At 42.5% G+C, this 19310-nt stretch overlaps 2 protein-coding genes and 1 long non-coding RNA gene across 5 annotated transcripts; 1 reads left to right on the top strand and 2 right to left on the bottom strand.

Annotated features, from left to right (window-relative positions):
- Nucleotides 1–371: 371 nt before the first annotated feature.
- Nucleotides 372–9875, bottom strand: tmem179ba (transmembrane protein 179Ba). Of its 3 annotated transcripts, none has more exons than XM_064329103.1 (6): nucleotides 9271–9875; nucleotides 7643–7839; nucleotides 7188–7322; nucleotides 6881–6959; nucleotides 5949–6123; nucleotides 372–1599 (listed from the first exon to the last, which is right to left on the bottom strand). In XM_064329103.1, exons 1-5 carry the CDS (start codon nucleotides 9388–9390, stop codon nucleotides 5965–5967), a joined length of 690 nt encoding a protein of 229 aa, XP_064185173.1. In that variant the 5' UTR covers nucleotides 9391–9875; the 3' UTR covers nucleotides 372–1599; nucleotides 5949–5964. The 3 variants fall into 3 exon arrangements, with proteins under 3 accessions (XP_064185173.1, XP_064185172.1, XP_064185171.1); XM_064329102.1 differs by lacking the exon at nucleotides 372–1599 and adding an exon at nucleotides 2414–2632; XM_064329101.1 differs by lacking the exon at nucleotides 372–1599 and having other exon boundaries at nucleotides 2699–6123; nucleotides 9271–9870.
- Nucleotides 9876–10140: 265 nt separating this feature from the next.
- Nucleotides 10141–18289, bottom strand: prox3 (prospero homeobox 3). Its single transcript, XM_064329094.1, has 5 exons — nucleotides 18055–18289; nucleotides 14495–16087; nucleotides 13896–14003; nucleotides 12767–12967; nucleotides 10141–11947 (listed from the first exon to the last, which is right to left on the bottom strand). The coding sequence occupies exons 2-5, from the start codon at nucleotides 16046–16048 to the stop codon at nucleotides 11759–11761; spliced, it is 2052 nt and encodes a 683-aa protein (XP_064185164.1). The 5' UTR covers nucleotides 16049–16087; nucleotides 18055–18289; the 3' UTR covers nucleotides 10141–11758.
- On the top strand, nucleotides 11209–13895 carry LOC135251546 (uncharacterized). Its single transcript, XR_010329154.1, has 2 exons — nucleotides 11209–11552; nucleotides 11603–13895. It is a non-coding gene; the product is annotated as an uncharacterized LOC135251546 (long non-coding RNA).
- Nucleotides 18290–19310: the final 1021 nt, after the last annotated feature.

The following is a 19310-nucleotide window of genomic DNA, read 5'->3' on the forward strand; positions in this document are numbered from 1 at the left end:
CCTAAATCTATATTTTCCATGTAGCAACAACCTGTCACTCAACAGTAAACCACTGAATAACTGTTTTCTCACTTACTACAAAACACTTTTTATTTTATTTTATTTTTTACAATAATAGATGTGTGGCGCTTAACTTTGATAATGACTCATCTTCATAAATGCAGGTTTTAAAAGGGCACGAGACGATCTTTGTTCCCTGGAGGTAAATGGGCAGTGTTGAACTTTTTCTAATGTCTGCAGATGTAAATTAGCTATATAGCTAACTCTGGCCCAACGGTTGTGTTGTGCATGGCCCCTGTTAAATAAACAAATATAAAAAAATAATAATAATGGTAGAGTCACTCAAGGAAAAGTAATTTCGAACTTCATGCTGAAATAATTTAGATTTAATGGGTTTTCACTGCTGTTAAACTCAGAAAAGGGTGATTTTTAAACCTGAGGACAACACAAAGGTTAACATGCAAGAGTTGACTGTGTATAAGGAGTTGGATAAGACAGAATGAGAGCCAGAAAGGGGATGAGAGAGAGATAAGCTCCAGTAAGGAGCTTGCAGGCACTTCAAGCCTGATGGATAAAGCTGGCTGCCGGCATTTACACTGATGGTGTAGCCGGCCCACTGTGTGATGTTCTGATCCCACATTTTCTGTGGTTTTTTGTGCTCAGTCAGTTCTGTAAACTACTGAATTGTAGCTTTTGCAGCCAATTAAAATCAGGATAGGTAGTGATAACATAAGCCATCCAAGCTTCTGTTGAAAATATAAAGGTTATAACAATATAGCATATCCTGAGAATTTATATGAAGCCTGCACTATTTATGGCTAATTGTGAGTATTAACCACAGCAATAGAATAAGAGATATCTTCCACAGTAAATCACATACAGCGTGTGACTTGAAGAAATGTGGGCATGTCACTCTGAAGTGAAAATGCCTCCTCCCCTTTATTGATACTGATATATAAGGATGTGCCAGGTGTTGTCAGATAGTACATTCACATTCTCATGATTTCTTGAGGATCCTGCAATGTCCCATTCTCTCTCACCTCTTTCCCAGTGCTCCTATATCTCTGTCTGCCTTTGATCTAACCCCCTCAAAAGACAAATTCCCTTCCATCTTAAATTTATATTCTTTCTCTGCGATGAACAACTAATTTTCCCACCCCCACCATACTCACTCGCCCAGTCTACCACCAAAAAACCTTGGAACCAATCCTGATACCTCACTCACCCCCTTTCCATCCTCTCCTTCTACCCTTGCTAATTTTGTACAATGCTTTTCCTTCTGTGTTTTCTGACCCGCAGTCTGGCCCCCGGACCACCCTCGACCCAGACAATGACTGAAGGTCAGGTGGGCTCGGTGGCGTGCAGCGTGGAGTCGCTGCTGGCGGACGCCGCGCAGACGCAGGCCCAGTGCCGGGCGCAGAGCGAGCAGCTGGCTGCGGCGGCTGCGCAGCTGAGGGAGGAGAGCCAGTGTCTGCGGGAGCAGTGCGAGGCCACGCAGCTGGACATGGCCCGCATGCGCAGGCAGCTGGAGGAGCTGCTGGACACCAAGGCGGCGTTCGAGGCCCGAGAGAGGCAGAGCCGCAAGCTGAGCAAACAGCTCTGAGAGAGAGGGGGCGGGGGAGTGTGGGGAAGTGAGAAAAAAAAACAAAATGGATGAATGAGAAAGAGTTGATTTATAAATACAGTACACTACATGGCCAAAAGTATGTGGATGCCTGGCCTCCAACATCTCATCCAAAATTATGGGCAGTAATATGGAGTTGGTCCAGCCTTAGCTGCTATAACAACCTCCACTCTTCTGGGAAGGGTTTATACTAGATATTGGAGCATTTTCTGCAGGGATTTGTTTCCATTCAGCCAGAAGAGCATTAGGTTGGGTACTGATTGCGCGATTAGGCACGGATCGCAGTTGGCTTTCCGATTGATCCTGAAGGAATTGGATGAGGTGGAGGTCAGGGCTCTGTGCAGGCCAATCAAGTTCTTCCACATTGTCCTCGACAAAACCATTTCTATGTGGATCTGGCTGTGAGCTGGAACAGGAAAGGGCCTTCCCCAAACTGTTGGGGAAGCACAGAATCGTCTAGAATGTGACTGTATGCTGTAGCAATAAGATTTGCCTTCACTGGAACTAAGCCCAAACCATGAAAAACAGCCCCAGACCAATGGGTGTCCAGATACTTATGGTCATATAGTGTATGTACAAATTAAGACAGAGCAGGATTGCTGAGTCAAAATGTTCGTACCATGAGAGAGAAGACAAACGGAAGTAAGAAAAGAAAAGGAAATGGGCTTGGGTAGTTTTTCACAAAAAAACTTTGTCCTCAGTCTGAGACAGCTTTGTCATCTTCAATAATGCAGACTGTAGACAGTTTTGCAGTAAAGAAAATGTACATTAGGTTCCATTCGGTTGCTAGGAATTTACCGTTGAATGAAACTGTACTGAAAACACTTTCTTATTGTCTCTCTATTTTCAATTTACATTTGAATAAAAATAAAAATGGAAATTCTAAGAATTTCTAATATGCCATTCTTCACTTCCTCCTCTCCTTGTGCTCCATGATTCACTTCTGATCTATCAAAGCAGACGCTGCAGCTTCCTGTAAACCAGTCGGGCTTCCTGTGAACCCCACGTCTATAACAATAACAAATTTGCATGATTTCCAGGTGTGGGTTCACTTATCAATTATTAACAGGGCAATGGAATTGGTAGATATTTTATTCATAGATAGATTAATCGTTATGTTCCTCAAGACACAATGGCAATGCATTAGTTTGACAATACTAATAGTGTTTCAAATGTACATTTTACTTTCTGGATCATAGTTGTATGTCATCATGAATATGGATGAGAGAAAACTGCAGTTGGGTTTGAACCATCAAGGTCCTGTTTATTGCCAGAAGCCATTCTAACCACAATCCAACCAATAACATAAAGCTGAGGCTTCATAAATCATATCCCATTCAACGCGTCCATTTCAAACCACATAAACAGAGATAAACCACAGGGACGGTGTAATACCTCTAAAATATTTATCCTCCTCATTATGTAGTTATGATTTCACATTACAAAGAAAACAGTGACAACTGCACTTAATCACTGTCAAATAAATATCAGAACCAAAACATTTCAATCCTGATAGGCCAGCTCAACCTAGCTAACATCACTCTCAGATGCTGGAAATTCCCAGAAAGAGATCTTTATTGACATATATTTACACCAGAAATGTCAAATACAGTTTGCTATAAAATGTAAAGATGGACACACACACACCCACATACACACATTCACACATAGGTAGACACCCACCAAAAAAAACAAAAACACTTCACCAGTGTCTTGGCACAGATTTTGTAATAGGTATGGCAGGAAGAATAGCAGTTGGGGTTAATTGAAGGCATGCATGTGCACTTGATGCAAAGTGCTGAGTTTTTAAAGTAATGGTTAGGCCCCAAAAAATGTGTGTAACAGTGACCCCCTCTGGACAGCCAGAGTTCCACACCCTGTCTGCACATGTCCCTCAACTAAATGTGTCTGTGTGAGTTTAACTGGAGGACTGCGGGGTGAAAAGAATTACCAGCTGACGCTAGGACAGCAGTGAGCTTGTGCTTGTCTGTACTCATCCTTATTGACAGACTGTAGCGATGAGCATGAACACACATGGAAATGGCCATTCCAAACCGGAAGAAAATATGGGTATGATTTATTACAAAAACTTCAAATTCAAAAGAAAACTGTGAAATTTAAGGAGAATAAGTCCCTGCAATATCTAATAAGAATATAAAGGAACACCCTTTATGTGCAGAAGGGATAATGGAACTGAAATACTACAAACCAAAAACTTTTTTTTAAAAGCTGACGTTGTTTGGAAGCTACTCGCATGTTTGCAACCACCAGCTGATTGCAGTAATCAAATAAACCAAAGTAACAAATACTGCAGGTATCCACAGCTTGAAATGTTTCGTCATGTTTAGTCCAGTGAACTTCTCTAAGTATATAAAACCTAACATACATCCCACCAACCAACAGGTGGCGACATCCTACAGAAGCCACCCCTTGAGGGGTGACCAATAATGAACTCCAAAATGCGTGTAACATTAAAAACATGACTACATGAAGGTACCACCTCCCCGAAAGCAGCAAGGCCCCACAAGCCATTATGTTTTCAAAAAATAGAAAAATTAGACTACAAGTTTCAGTTAACAAAAAGGAATTGAATCAGTGGGATAAATATAGCCTACACACACCCCCTAACATACAGTAAGCATGTGTGAGCATTTTAAGAAGGAGAGGTAAGGGAAAGATCCACAAGAAAGCTTCTGCTGTTCAGTCATCTCCAGGGATTAAAGCAAACTAAGTGCCTTTCTATCAAAGAGCCAGCAGCCACCAGAAAACTTTCAGATGCTAAACTAACACAACCTTTCCTGCAGCCAGAGAAAGATGATGCAAGTAACTGCCAGATAAGTATGGATATACTATGAAATACTCCTTTCTTGGACATGGTTTAATTTTTCTTTTTTTTAAACATTCCAAGATGAAATGCTCACGTGTCAAAAAAGAAAAGAGAAGTTTAGTGAGTGTGAGAACTTTGAACTGTGGATCACTCTTTTGCTCCACTTACAGCCCTTGGACAAGCTGGAGTGTGCATTGTATCCAAAAGTATCTGTCCTCAGTCAGATATCCAAAGTGCTAATTTGACTCAGCTGTTACATTTACCACTTACCAGCGTAGTATGCAAAAGCCTGCAGGGACTGCAACAGCCATTTCGTGAGACTATAATAAAACGCATACTTCTGCATTTGATAACTGGAGGCCTATTTCACAAAAGCAGCCTTAAGTGTAGAAAAGGGAAAAGCATTAAGCATTTCCAGCCCCAGAGGTTACAGAGCCTGCTGGGTTTCGCTTTAACGCAGGTCTTACGTTTGTTTGAGCAATGGCATTTACTTATACAGGAAGTCAACTCACACCTGAGGCGAATTCAACGAACAAAACATTGCCCAATCTTTCACATGGAAACCGTCCTGATAGGGAATGTAGTCCAGAGCTGAAGATTGTGGGACATGTTTAAATTTGGCTCAGAACCTTGACTAAAATCAATTGGAGTAGTTTGGTTATTGAGCTCACGAGTAGGGATCCAAGTCTAATTTAACCGCAAGACTTGCAGGACTTCAGGACCTCCCCTTCAGCAGGGGTGAAATGACCCATCCTCAGCTGAAAGAGCACAGTCAAAAAGGGGCAAATATTTCAGATGTTCCCAAATACTTCACATTTATCAGAATATAACATAGCTTAGTTATATTTTCACCCATTGAAAATGGAATAACAATTTAAAAAAATTAAAAAAATAAAATAAAATGTTATGTTGCCTCTTCCATAAAATCTACTGTGTCTACTAAGTATAGTTCACTTCCTCACATGCTTAATATTTTTACTGTGTGTCTACTGTCAGTTTTCTGAGATATTTTTTATCACAAAAGACTAAGTTTAATATCAGTCACATAGTGCATTATGTGATGGATACCTTTTTACAAACCATGGCCATGCCCAAAATATTACTTTTTCCAATTACATTTTTTGCTCTGATGTTATAAAGTAAATAAACCGTTTCATTTATGAAATGAGCAGGAGCTGTTTTGTGAAAAAACAGTTCCTCAAACATCCAATCAGAGAAACAGTGTGCAATGCCTTGTTTTGCAGTTCACAGAAGTTTGAGTTAACTGGTTTAGAAACAGGTCAGACAACAAGGAACTATTCGCCAAGGGAATGAGCCTGACTCGTGATAGACAAGTGAGAAATTAGTCATCAAGGAAAGGAGCCTGGCTCGTTAACTTGTAAAGCCAGATATGTTTAAAGAGCTGGGCTCCCAGCCAGCTTCTGAAGCAGGCTCAAGGACTTTGTCAGGGTGCGCAGGTGTGGTTACATCACAGGACCGGGGACAAGTCAGGCGAACCTGGGGGCACAGCGGGTCACTGGGGCCCGGCAGGGCTGCGGAAGAAGGGCTCTGTCTCGGAGGGGCCCCCGCCGGTGTCCTCTCCCCTCGCCGTGAACTCTGACCCCTGACACCTCTGCATAACCACTGCCCCGGCGATCAGCAGCCAGAAGAAGAAGTTCACCCACACTGACGTCTGACAGAGCAACACAAAAATACAGACGGCATAAGAAAGAGAGTGGGGCTGGCATGAGCAAGACTGTGGAAGAAAAAGCGGTAGAGCAGTGCTGGAGTAGGCACAGACTAGGCATGAAACAGCATAAGTAAATGAATGCAAAAGAACATTAACCAAGTGGTAGCAACAAAATTTACTGCAATGAAAATGGGGTGGAGGCAGTTCATGTACTATTCTGTCAGTGTGACATACTGTAATGTCACTGTGTATGTCAAATTTATAATTTATATCTACAATTAAATTATAATTTTACATAATATTTAAAATTACATTTAAAAAAATAATACAGTTACATTTAGAATGATCCTTTTAAGTGTATTTGAAGCATTATCAAAAACAAAGATAAAATATAGCTTAGAATAAAGCAGATATTCAGGGAGGGGACCAAGCCTAATGCAACAATAAGCAAACTAAGCAGTATCTACAAAGACATTTCACACATGTGTGCAGCTGTAGTTCCAGTGTTTACTGGATTGATCCCACAGTTGGTTGAAAAGGTGGAAGCAATATGTAAATATTTAAAGTACTATATATATTTAACCAAAGTCTAGGTAATGTTCGATTTGTTCAGAGTTGTATCCCTGCAGTTTATCACTCCTAGTACCATGCAGACACAGTAATTCATTATAGACATTTCCTTCTGTCCATGATAACTCAATAGTTGATTGTATCCATCAGTGTCAATTGTGTGGTATGAACTTTGTGGATCACCACTGACCTCTGCACTGTGCAGGCTGGTGAAGAATTGTGTCCCAACGTATGGGGCGGACCAAGGCTTGTTCTGGGCCTCTTCACAACTTTAAACAAAACACAGGAATTCTCAGATGGTCACACACTGATGCGCTCTGTAACTCCGGTCATATACCGGTCAAGCCCAGGCCAAATTCAAATTCATTCTCAAACGAAGAACCTGCTTGGGAATGACTTCAATGGTGGCTGGGGCACTTTGCGGTTCTCCATGGCCAAACATTTAAAACGGTCACTGTCACACAAGGCAAGCAGAGCATAATGACCTTGTCCCTCACCTGGTTATGGCTGGTGGGCGGACTATAGACTCACAGAGGCGGTTTCTACCAATCCTTAGGATACATCCAGTCACCAACAGGAAGAATAAGAAGACCCCACAAACCACAAGAGTTATGCTCATCCAAAGTCGCCCCCTGCGAGACATAGGGATTACAAAGACACAGAGTCACCACTAGTCTCCTGGCTGACATCAACATGCATCGTCTTCCATTACTTAAAGATAGCCATCATTAAAAATACAGGCAAATTGAATGACACACATGAGGAGCATTTCACTGCTCAAACCTGAAAACAAATTTCATCAAATGCCCAGCCCAAATTCACTTCCCATTGATATTTAGGTTAAACCGACAGCTGATAGATGCTGCGTTTACAAACCGCACCCAAAATATCATAGCCAATATGAGAGCTGAAGAGATATGCAAACCCGGGTGAAAATGGCTCCACCTCTCACCTTCTGACATCTTGGTCCACACAGCTGGCGTAGACCCAGTAAAGGGTGAGGGAGAAGCAGTACACAGCCACGCACACCGAGATGATCGTCACAAAGTGGCAGAGGGAGGGGGAGCTGGAGTTCACCATGGAGAGAGTCTGGCTTGTTGCGTTGTAATTGACGGTGCCATACAGAATGCACTTCCCAGCAAACTGCCCCTGCAATGCAACACAGACAATTCGTGGCCTTCTCACACACTCATTTCTAATTGATTCCTTGGAAGAGAAGCCATCAATTTGTTGGATGTTCACACTTGCAAACACTTAATCGTGCTGCCCAAATTTGTACATGTCTCATTGGTGAGCTACTGTGTTTTAACTGTGCCTGGTCTTCTTGCGTGCACAGTGTAATGTCACAAAATAGTGGACACTTTCTGTGTTTTGATCCAGGTCCTGCATTAAGTTTTCTGAAGAGATGTTTGCAAAAACACAAAATCAATTTTCAGTCACAATCTCAGGATCTAAATTCATTAGAAGTTGTGACTGAAACGCAAAAGACGTTCTGCAAAGAACTACTCCCAGGTATCAACGTCCACAGCAGGTAACAATCTAGACAGATGAGCTCGAGATTCCACAGTCTACCCCCACAAGATCTGGTTTTTCTATGAATAGAGGGATCTAAATTTGAAATTCCCAACTTAATCTTTTTTTTTTCTTGTCTACCTACGCTTCACATCAATATGGCTGCAAAAATAAGTTTTAAAAAATTCACGTGGGCCACCTTATTTCCTCCACCTCATCTGACTCCAGTAACGCGCAGTTAATTGGACAGACACAAGGAGCCGCCAAGAACGGTCACGTGACACAAAAAGGACTCGTAAGTTAAAACCTGTATAAAACACTCAGGCGCTTTCTACTACTTTCGCATGGATTTGTTTCTCCAGGCCACGTTGGTGCTCAATTCTGTATTCCCTGCTTTAGTTTTATTTTCGCTGTTTTAGTGATTTTGGTTCCATGGCCTCTTTAGATGATGTTACCGCTTGTACGTTAATTATATTGCTCATATGTGTAATATCACAGAACAGTAAAGATCTCCATCAAAAATAGATCACACAAAGCAAGCATTTCCGGACGTGAGTGTGTATGATCATATGACTCCTGTAAGTTTCACCAAGTTTCGGCAGCCTGGCTACCTTGCTACTTTCTCTTCTCGCAGGACTCCGTTAATGTTTGGAGAAGACAAAAACTGACAGCTGGAAAAAAAAACATTCATTGCATGTGTCGCATAAGCAAGCACAACTTCGAAAAATATGCCAAAATAGCGTTATTTCGTTTATAATTCAACCATTTGCGCTAAAATCAGGAAATGAGACTTCCACTTGTTTCACAACTCATCAGAATTACTTAAGGCAGATTTAAAAAGCCAAACGGCCACGAAGCAGAATATGGTGTCTTTAGGGACAAGACAGATTACCAGGCAAGTCCGCTATGAATATAAAATTTTGTCTGAAATACTCGGTCTTTTAAATTGACAAATGTCTTAGCAGTTGTGTGAACGTCAAAGAGAAATGATCTGCTATGCAAGATCGCTGCAGAGTGCAGTAAATAACAGCGACTGGAGTGCAAAGACGTGTGTTTTCGTCCTTTTACCTGAGCTATTGTTACCGATGCTGCAGTAGTGATTCCGCAGATAAAACATCCCGCGTACAGCCCGAGCTCCACCACAAACAGCCAAGGTAGCGCCATCGCAGCCTTCACTAACAGAGTCATGCGCGCTCTCGATCACCGTCAATACGGTTAAATGACGCGCTTGTAGTTTGTGCCTTCCTTAATTCATGAAAATAACATCATCTACGTGTGTTAGTCGTGGGCATTTATGAAAAATAATCGAAAAAACAATTAACACTCATACTTCTAATTGGTTATTCATATTTTCACATACATATATAGTCTAATGTCGGATTCAAACTGCAGAGTAAATTAGTCAAACAGTGGAAACCAACTTGGCCACATTGTCCATGAAATCGGTGTTTCATGGGTTTAAATTGTTTGTTGATACGCACACCTTTTTATAAGGAGCGTCCAAATCATCTATGGCAAAAACTCGTGTTTTTGTCAGGCGGTTTGACTTAACTTGCTGGGTAGGTGGGAGTAATGACGTTTATAATCCTTGGAAGGAGAAAGCGCAAAATTCACACACAGTTACTAAATAAAAAACGTAACCGCTCTCTGAGTCATTTCAAAATCATCCGTAATGTTATAGCGAACCTTTACATGTTTAAGCTTTTCAGTAAAAACAAAAAACAAAAAAACAATTAGGTAACATGGTTTTAGAAATAGATTAACATCGCCATCTGGCGGAAATTTTCTATAAGGCCCAACTCTCAGGAATGTTGACCGTGTTTTTTTTGTTATTGAGATTACTATTTGACACTATAAAAAGTATGGCACTCAGACTTGCTGTACCTACAACCAAGAATACATACAATCATACAGAATATATAAAACAAAAGTCGTGAGAAGACTGCATCTCAAACTGTATTTTGATAAAACAGTTTTAAGTTACATCAAAATTCACAGAAAAAATTTAACAGGCACAACATTTTTAATAGAGAAATATATCTTGACACATGTGGCATAACATTTATATATATATTTTTTTGTTCTCAAGAAATGGCAAAAAGTCAGTGGTTATCACTTGTTCTCAATTTAGTTTTTTGTGTCAATGATACTTGGGGGGAAAAAAGCATAAAAAGCACATTCATGTGAAAAATACCAAGGGATTATATGTAGCGTAATACTATAGAAACGATAGTCATTCTGTCACGGGCATGTCTATTAGCGAAGCATGGAAATGCAGAACAGCCAAATACTAGCAACAAAAACATGTCTTATAACACAAGCTACATGGAAGCTGCACTGTACTGTACAGTACATAAAAGCTTGTACATTTATTGTTTGACAATTATGTGTATGGAGTTCCAGCTGTTTTCATAGCATTATATTAATCTGAAAATTAACAAAACATTGTTATATATTATAAACTTATTTGAAGGCTTGACCCTTGAGATGGAGCCTGATTGATATTAAACTACATATCCCATGCATGTGCTTGCGGATATCTTTCAGCGCCACATCTGGGATTCCATCCCGAAATATCCCAAAAATGAGACGAAGTGATTGGTGAGTCGTGCCCTGTGCGCTAACACTGAGAGAATTGGTAGTTAATGGAAAAAAACAAACACAGTGCTCAAAAATCAAGTGTCGGGTCACGTTATGCATGTCAGGTAACAGTACGTTGCTCACTTACTGCACTTAATTTTCATCTTAACCAAGCTGAATTGAACAGGATACGTGGAAGGGTGAGGTCAAAAGATTGTCCTTAAGCCAGTTCAAATTTTTGCATCTTAATTTCTGTGCAAAATGCGATGGTCTTTAGTATTTTGAGTTAAGATTTTAAATGGAAAAAATAAACTGTTACTTTTGATAATGCATTATATAAAATCTGGGTTTTTAATGCAAGCGAGACATGTTCATGCTTCTGTGACCTGTGTATGAGTCTGCGTTCACTTGAATGCCTGATGTTATACCATGTTGTTTGTGCATTGAATATGACGTCATATATGCAGTGCAGCTGCTGAAATGTGTAGTAGGACTGCCAGCTGTCTGCTCTTTGTTTTAGGCTGTGCTGAGTAGCCGTGCATGCATGTGTGTGTGTGTGTGTGTGCGCGCGTGCGTGTGCATATGTGTGTGTCTGTGTGGAGTTTTAGCCTATCATCCTGTGCTTTGTGTGTTTGTGTGTGAGAGAGTGTGTGAGGGTGCGTGTGCGCATGTGTGTGTCTATGCGGAGGTTTAGGCTATCATCCTGTGCTTTGTGTTTGTGTGTGTATGTGTGTGTGTGTGGGCGTGGGAACACACGTGTGTGTATAAAGGTTCAGGCTATCATCCTGTACTTTGTGTGTGTGTGTGCGTGTGTATGTAGGCTCAGGCTATCATCCTGTGCTTTGTCTATGTGTGTGCGTGTGTGTGTGTGTGTGTGCATGCGCAAGTGTGTGTATGTAGGCTCAGGCTATCATCCTGTGCTTTGTGTGTGTGTGTGTGTGTGCGTGTGTGTGTGTGTGTATGTAGGCTCAGGCCATCATCCTGTGCTTTGTGTGTCAGTGGGGCAGCCTGGCAGACGGAAGCAGTCTGGCACAGGGCTGTCCAGCTTGCAGATAATCTTGTATATGGACTTCTTCCAGCAGGGGTCAGTGTCACGCCCTGCTTGGATGGCAGTGAAGAACTCCCTCAGGGCCAGGTCAGATATCTCCACAAACCTGTCTGGGACCTGGAGGACAGAGAGCAATATAAATGTGGGGCAACAAAGAAATAGAGTACCGATACGGCTGAAATGGATGAGCACAGTGGACAATCGCACAGGCTGTTCCAAAGCTACCAAGGCTTTTCAGAAACAATGAAGCCAAGGGATGAGGCACTGGATGCAAATTCAAGTATTATCACAATACAATTTTTAGCGAATACTTTCACAAAACAGTTATGCTGCTTTCAAGCTAATGCTTAACAACTCTCAGAAATCAGATTTGTATTTTGTTGCAAATATACAGCTTCCAAATGAAATAATACATAATTATGAAATTATGATTTTAAAGTGCATACTATCTCAGCCCATTTTTTTCAAATTTTTTGGATCAAAATAATGATACCATTTCAACTTAGTTGACTTTGAGTCGACTGAGTTTATCACAGAAGATTAGTGACCTCTTCTTCCGGAAAAAAATTCCAGACTTCCAATAAATGTCCACGCTATATGGGTAATATCGGTGCCTTCAAATGCTCCTCAAACCATTTATATCTAGAAAAACTCTGGCCGGGGGTATCATCACTCCAAAAGACACCTCATTCTGGAGGGAAGAAGCACTTTAACATGGGGTGAAAATGATCTTTTTTCCAAGCCATGCCAGGAAAATGCACCCCAAAGAACCATCAGAAACCTTCACTGTTGGAACACTGCTGTGCTTAACGTTTGTACACTACACTACACTATAAATGCGTGCCTATAAATGCGTGCCTTAACAGACACACACACACAGACACACGCAGACACACACACTGATGCACACACGCGCACACACGCTCACTGACGCACGTGGTAGTCGTTGCTCTTGTTGTAGTGCAGGTTGAGGATGCGGTAGAGCTCAGAATCTCGGCGTAGCCGCAGCGCCGCCTCGCCTCCGCCCATGACCCCCTCCCTGACCGCCTGGCGTGCGAAGCGCTCCATCTGGATGTAGAAGAACTCTCTGAAGTTGCTGAACCACTTGATGAGCTGAGAGGTGATGCAGCGGTTGAACTGGAAGAGAGAACAAAGTAAATACGACGTGTTGGAGCAAACTTCCCTATTCGTATGCTAAGAGAACTGCCACGGAATTCCTGTCCATTTGTCAGTTATTTTGGGAAATGGAATGACCTAAATTTCTCTAGATTAAAGCCATTTTCTCATTTTAAAGCCTTTAAAGCAATCTCATTCCGATGGAAGCCAGCTCGGAGGAAGACACATAAATACAGTTAAGAGGCCACTACAGTCTGCATCACATTATGCATTTGCATTAACTCAAAGTCATTTACAACATTCACATAATCAGAAATAACAGGTTTGACGATGTTACTTACAAATGTGACAAGTTAAAAATGGCTCCTTTGTTTCTCAAGTAAGGAAGTGGTTAAATACATATGCACCTGGACAAGGAAGTACTTTGTACAATATGCATGAAGCCACAAACATACCAGTAGGCCATTCCAGCCAAGTGCCAATCAGAAGGACCTGTATATGCTATATGTGAATTTCTACAGTGTTTGTTTCCATGGCTGCTTCTATATTCCGTCTCAGTGAAACACAGTTGTTGTAGTTTTAAATAATTAATTAAAATGTACACATTCACCACACAAAGATAAAGTAATTACATTTTTAATGCCTGGAATGAACCCAGTAATAACTGTAGGCAGTTACATTTACTACCAATTCACCTCACGATGAATGCCATAGATGACTGCAAAATGTAGGTAATGAATGAAGTTTAATTAATCCAGAGACCCCCAACACTGAGCACTGTACCAACATGCAAGGTCTCACTTGAGCTGAATTATTATTTATTAGCAGTTTATTTATTTAGAGAGGCCCTTTGATTTTAATGACTTCTGAAGGAGAGGTGATTTACAATCAAGGTCGTTTTTCACGAGTGGGGAAAAGAAAAGAGGCGATGTTCAGAAGGACAGGGTACCTTGACGTCCGGGAAGTAGGTTTTGAGGGTGTTGGAGCTGGGATAGCGTGTGTAGAAGAACATAAGCTTGGCTTTTTTTAAGTGGCAGGGAGACAGACCCTCCTGAGAGTCCAGCCTGTTAAGGACCATTCCCGTTTTCTCTCTCATTCAGTCACTCACGCACACAAACACTAAATTAACACAATCAAGTTACATTTCATCATCAGCACGATCGCTTTCCCATAGTCACTCTCATTTAGTCAATTCAATTAACTTCAAATTCAATTAAATTCAGATTGTCTTGGCGTGACAAATAAAATTATGCTGCCAAAGTATGTAGTAAGCAAGTTCATAAATTAAAATAACAAAAGAGCAACTATAAACTGTAAACATAAACCTGTAAATAAATGTAAATGGTAAATGGACTGTATTATACATATACAAAGACATACATAGACCCACACCTATTGCCTTAAAGATTTATGTTATACGTTCACTGTGTGTCTGTTGCTGTCTTTTTCTGTCTCTTTACTTCTCTCCCTCTGTGTGCCACCATCTCTCTGCCTGTCCCCCCCCCCCCCCCCCCCCCGGCCCACCCCCAGGCCCAGATCAAAGGATATCGATCCTGGAGGGAGGTAGAGGGAGGAGTCCCCTCCATCCGCATATCCACCCAACGAACCTCCGGGAACGCCCCTCATGCCCCCGTCCCGCCCTCTCTCGGATGAGGAGAGAGGGGGGTCCAAGGGCCCCAGCAGAGGGAGCGAGGGGAAAGAAGGTGTGTGGGGCCGAAAATCCAGAAAGGCATCGGGAGAAAGGCAATCTTTAGGAAGGGGCATGTTAGACAGGGAGCGTGCAAAGAGATGCTGCATGGTGTAGTGGAGGAGAGGGAGGTTTAAGGGAGGGGGGCCAGGGGCATACGAGGGGAGGAAGGGGTCTTTGGCACGGGTGGACAGCAGGGCAGGAAGGTGTGAGTGCGGCAGGTGGGGTAAGCCGTGGTTCATTTGGGGGAGCTGGGGAGTTTGCTGGGTGCTCTGGTTCTGCGGTGGTTTCTTGCTCTGTGGGGTCTTCGCCACCAAGGGCACAACTTCCTGCGGCTCCAGAGAGGGCGCCGCCGCACTTGGCCTTGGTTTCCCCCCCGCTTTCTGTCCTGCCCCTTCCATGGGGGTAGGGCTGGCCACGGAGGGAGGCCTCCTTTGGCCGTAGAGGTGAACGACGCGATCGATGACTCTCGCTACGGCACTGCCCAGCTCTTGCTTAAGGGCCTGAACAAATTTCTGCCCCTCGATGCCACCTCCCACCTCCCATTCCCCCCTAACTAAACCGCAGCCCAGCCAAACTCTTCCTCCATCAGGCTCCCTCTCTTCAATGACCCTGTTGCCGAGGTTATTTTTATTTCTATGGTAACGGCCGTCAAGGGTTTGGTGTGGGAGAGACTTCCGCGAGCAGCCCCCGTCAGGGCCGTTCCCCTCCTCGTCCTCCGTGAAAACCTCTGCTCCTTCATCCCTATCTGTCCCTCCGCCCTCTCCTCCTCCTCTGCTCCCTCCTCTTCCTCCAACTCCCCTCGGCTGCTCCGCCTCCCCCCATCGCTCCCCATACGCCCGCCGCACCTTCTCCTGCAGTTCCAGCAGCTTCCCCCTGGTCTCCAGGAGCTTCACCTTCAGCTCCTGCCGGGCTCGCTGCCTCCCTTCCCTGCTCCCCCTCCGGCCCTGTGCGCCAGCCCTCCTGTCCCCCCTCCCGTGCTCCCCCTCTCGCTCGCCCCTCTCTCCTGCCCCACTCATGGCGCTCTCCACCCTCAGCCTCTTCATTCTCATGAGCTCCTGGCACCAGTCTCCTATCTCGGACCCGTGCTGCCTCTTCCGCCCCACAAAGAGGTGTGACAGGGGAGGGACACCTGCACTGGCCCCGCCCCCGCCTCCCTCTTGCCCTTCCCCCTCTTCCTCCTCTCTGTCAGAGCTGGACTCCGCGAAGCTGCTGTCCACGTCGGGGCGGTGAGCGTGCGTGCCGCAGTTCTGAGGGCCACTGGAGTGCATGAGGCGTGAGATTAGGGGGTAAGAAGGGGGGCTGCTGCTGGGGTAGCTTGGGGCAGAGGGGGTAGCCCCAGGGGGGCTGCTGTACAGGCGATAGGGGCAGATTTGGGAGGGCGGATGGCCAAAATGGTCAGAAGGGGAATCCATTGGCCAACCGGTTTACACCTCTTCTCAGTGTTTTGTCCTCTGGAATACAAAAAGAGAGGCCATTGAAAAGATACTGACAGTTATAAGCAATTATGGCCGTGACAAAAAATAATTATAGCTCCACTGTACTTCAACCTCCACAACTACTAATTATGGTGTTATTTATAATAAATCAATACACACTATCAAATACCAACCACTCCAGTTCTCCTGTGCACCCTCCTCTCTTCCTTTCCTCTTCTGTTATCAGTCTACAGACAGCTGCACTTATTGTTTATTCAGATTGTTTACCCCCACAAGCCCCCCCCCCCCACCCCCCCTTCAGCATTCACACATCTCTGACACACAAAATAACTGACACAGTGGTGCACACACAGAAATTACACCAATACACAGCTGCATTCACTGACTTGCAACAAATGCAAAACAGAAACACAGGCAAAAACACACAGAGAGGTGGATGCTATAATTTTGTGCTTGCATAAAAATGGTCTGTGCTAGCATGGAATGGAAACAGAGAAAAGTATGGTTGGATGTACACTAAAACGGACGACTGGTTACAATATTTATGCACAATTGCCATTTCCAAGTTTGTTTCAGAATGTCAGTCTGCAACATTGTTCACGCCTTTGGAATCACATAATCTTCATAACCTACCTTTTATTAAAGACAAAAAGAAAAAAATATTTATTTTATGATAACAACGACGACAACAATGACAATAGTCATGAAAATGCATTAAGCATTGTGAGTCAACAACAAAAATAAAAATAAAATACAAATAGTAAAAACTTCATTTGCATATATATGATACACATATCAAGCCCTTTGCACATATCAAGCCATTTTCCTGCACAATATATATGCAAGGGCCACATACACACAAGAAATATGACAATTGCTGTTATTATTATTATTATTATTATTATCATCATCATCATCATTATCATCATCATCATCAAAACGCATAGTCCACATTTCATACCTACAGCCTATTCTAATGTGGTCAAACCACCTACTGGTATATCATAGCTGCTTTTAGCTTTTTTTTAGCTTTGCGATTTGTAGCAAAAATAAAGGCTATTCATCCTAAGAAATACAAATTGAACTGGTCCCTTTAACAAACAGTCGACATTAAAGTTGAACAAAAATCACATTCGGAATTGGATTGTGAAGTTTTAATATTTAGGACAGCAGAAGATGAGATGACAAATTACGAAACGGTAATTCGTAGGTATGTGCATTTAGTTTTGTCAGGCATGCGCGCGAGTGCGCACGAGCGAACAGGTGTTGCGCGAGGGTATAGTTTCTCAGTGTGAATTGTGTAGTTGAATTTAGTCAAGTTTCATGCTGATCAGCCAGAGGTAATTAATTCAAACTATTTTAAACAAACCCGATGTATTCTGCTATTTAGCTAAAGGGAGACAAAGGGCAGGAGAGAGAAAAAGAGAGTGTGTGTGTGTGTGTGTGTGTCTATGTTACTGTGCTTCTGAAAATGCTGTACGCTGAGCTGTCCATCAGTCGTTTTGGCTCTCACATCCGAAGTGCCTCTTCTAGGTGCCCGTTTAACGTAAAATATAGGGCAATCCGTTTAAAATCATTATCACTGTATTCCTAGTTAGAAATACAGTAGATGAATATCAGTTATTCATCGGTATTTTTTATAAATGTAACGACGCAGTTGCTGCACGATGATGAATTCAACGCATTGGGTGGTAAGAAAATAAAAACAATATCCAGCCAGTCAGAATTTGAAGGGAGAAAATTACATTAATAAGAGGCGAAATATCGGCAGCAGAACGACACAATTTTCTAAATGTGAGTAAAAGTTCATTTTCTGACACCAAACTATAGTCACGCTACCACAGCCATCTGTTCGCCCAGAAAAAACTCAGGATTAAAAAAAAAACATTCAGCGACTGACAATACGTATGTCGCAGATAGACGGACAGATATACAGACCCAAAGACAGATACATATGGAAATATATTTAACGTAACTCACACAATTCTCAACGTGCATTGACTTCTTTCGGTGACTTTTTCAAATATATTTTGTTATTTCTTTTAAGCATTAGCCTACTCCTGTCCTCGTTCCGACCGATCGGCTTTAGCGGACATCAACTCGGAAAACACTGGCTGAATTTCCTGTTATTGCTATTCCAATCTCTCTCTATCTGTCATCCTCTCTCTGTCTACCGTGCTCTAATTGCACAGTAGGCGTTTAGGTTCGAAAGCCGCCCCTCCCCCCCTGCTGACCCCTTCCACCTAACGTCACTCACACCGGGATCCCCCCCCTTTTCCTCCACGTGGGGCACCACACAGACCAGCCGACTGCTCCAATCAGAATTAATTTGGTCCGAAAATCTGCAATGTAATTGGTTCTCATCACACCCTAAACCAAGTGGGAAATTTTGTTGCACAGATTTTCTGCTGTATTGTTGAGCTCACATTGGGGTCATGGAGGTTTATCCATGAACATTCCTGAGAGAAAATTACGCTTAAACATCGGTAAAGTGACAAGGCTTGAAAACAGGATATTATACATATACTGTATATGGTACCTATTTTAACTTTATGCAAGTTTTCGTAGTCAAATCAATTTCCATTGTACTGCGCATACAGAACATGATATCAACATCAGTACTGATATTTGTGATATAGACTGCATTTAGATGTATTAATTGTATTACTTAGCTTATAAAGCTATTCCATTATGTTATCAAATATTTTGTCAACTTAATACATACTAACATGCATACCTTGCTACCTTTCAAGGAATGGCACCCACTTCAACAACACACAGCACAGGTTTGGCTACACGACGGACTGTGAGAATGTACACAGAGCTAAAGACGAACGACTGTGTTTGCTAGTTTAGAGATGCCAGGGGACAGGTGTGGAACTGAAGTATCGATGTGTGCGTGTGACCTTGCACAGAAAATGTAACTTTCCTACTTCCTCTTTTAGCGCGGCTATAAACAATGATTCATGACTCCCCTCCCTGATGATCTACAGCAGGCCAGATAAGAAGCATATATATCTGCTTTTTAAAATGATATTTGTTTCTAACTCTCTAAAACATAATGTAGCCCAGATGTTTAACACTATTAGTCATAATTGCAAAATGAAAAATCAAGGTAAAAAAAAAATTTTTTTATGGTACATACATGACTATTATATCTCACTCACACCAAGGTAATGTTCACATCAAACATACTTTCTCATTCAAAGCTTCGGCTCATATCTTGACAGGTTACTGA

Source organism: Anguilla rostrata, chromosome 3 (assembly GCF_018555375.3).
Source record: "Anguilla rostrata isolate EN2019 chromosome 3, ASM1855537v3, whole genome shotgun sequence".
NCBI lineage: Eukaryota > Metazoa > Chordata > Actinopteri > Anguilliformes > Anguillidae > Anguilla > Anguilla rostrata.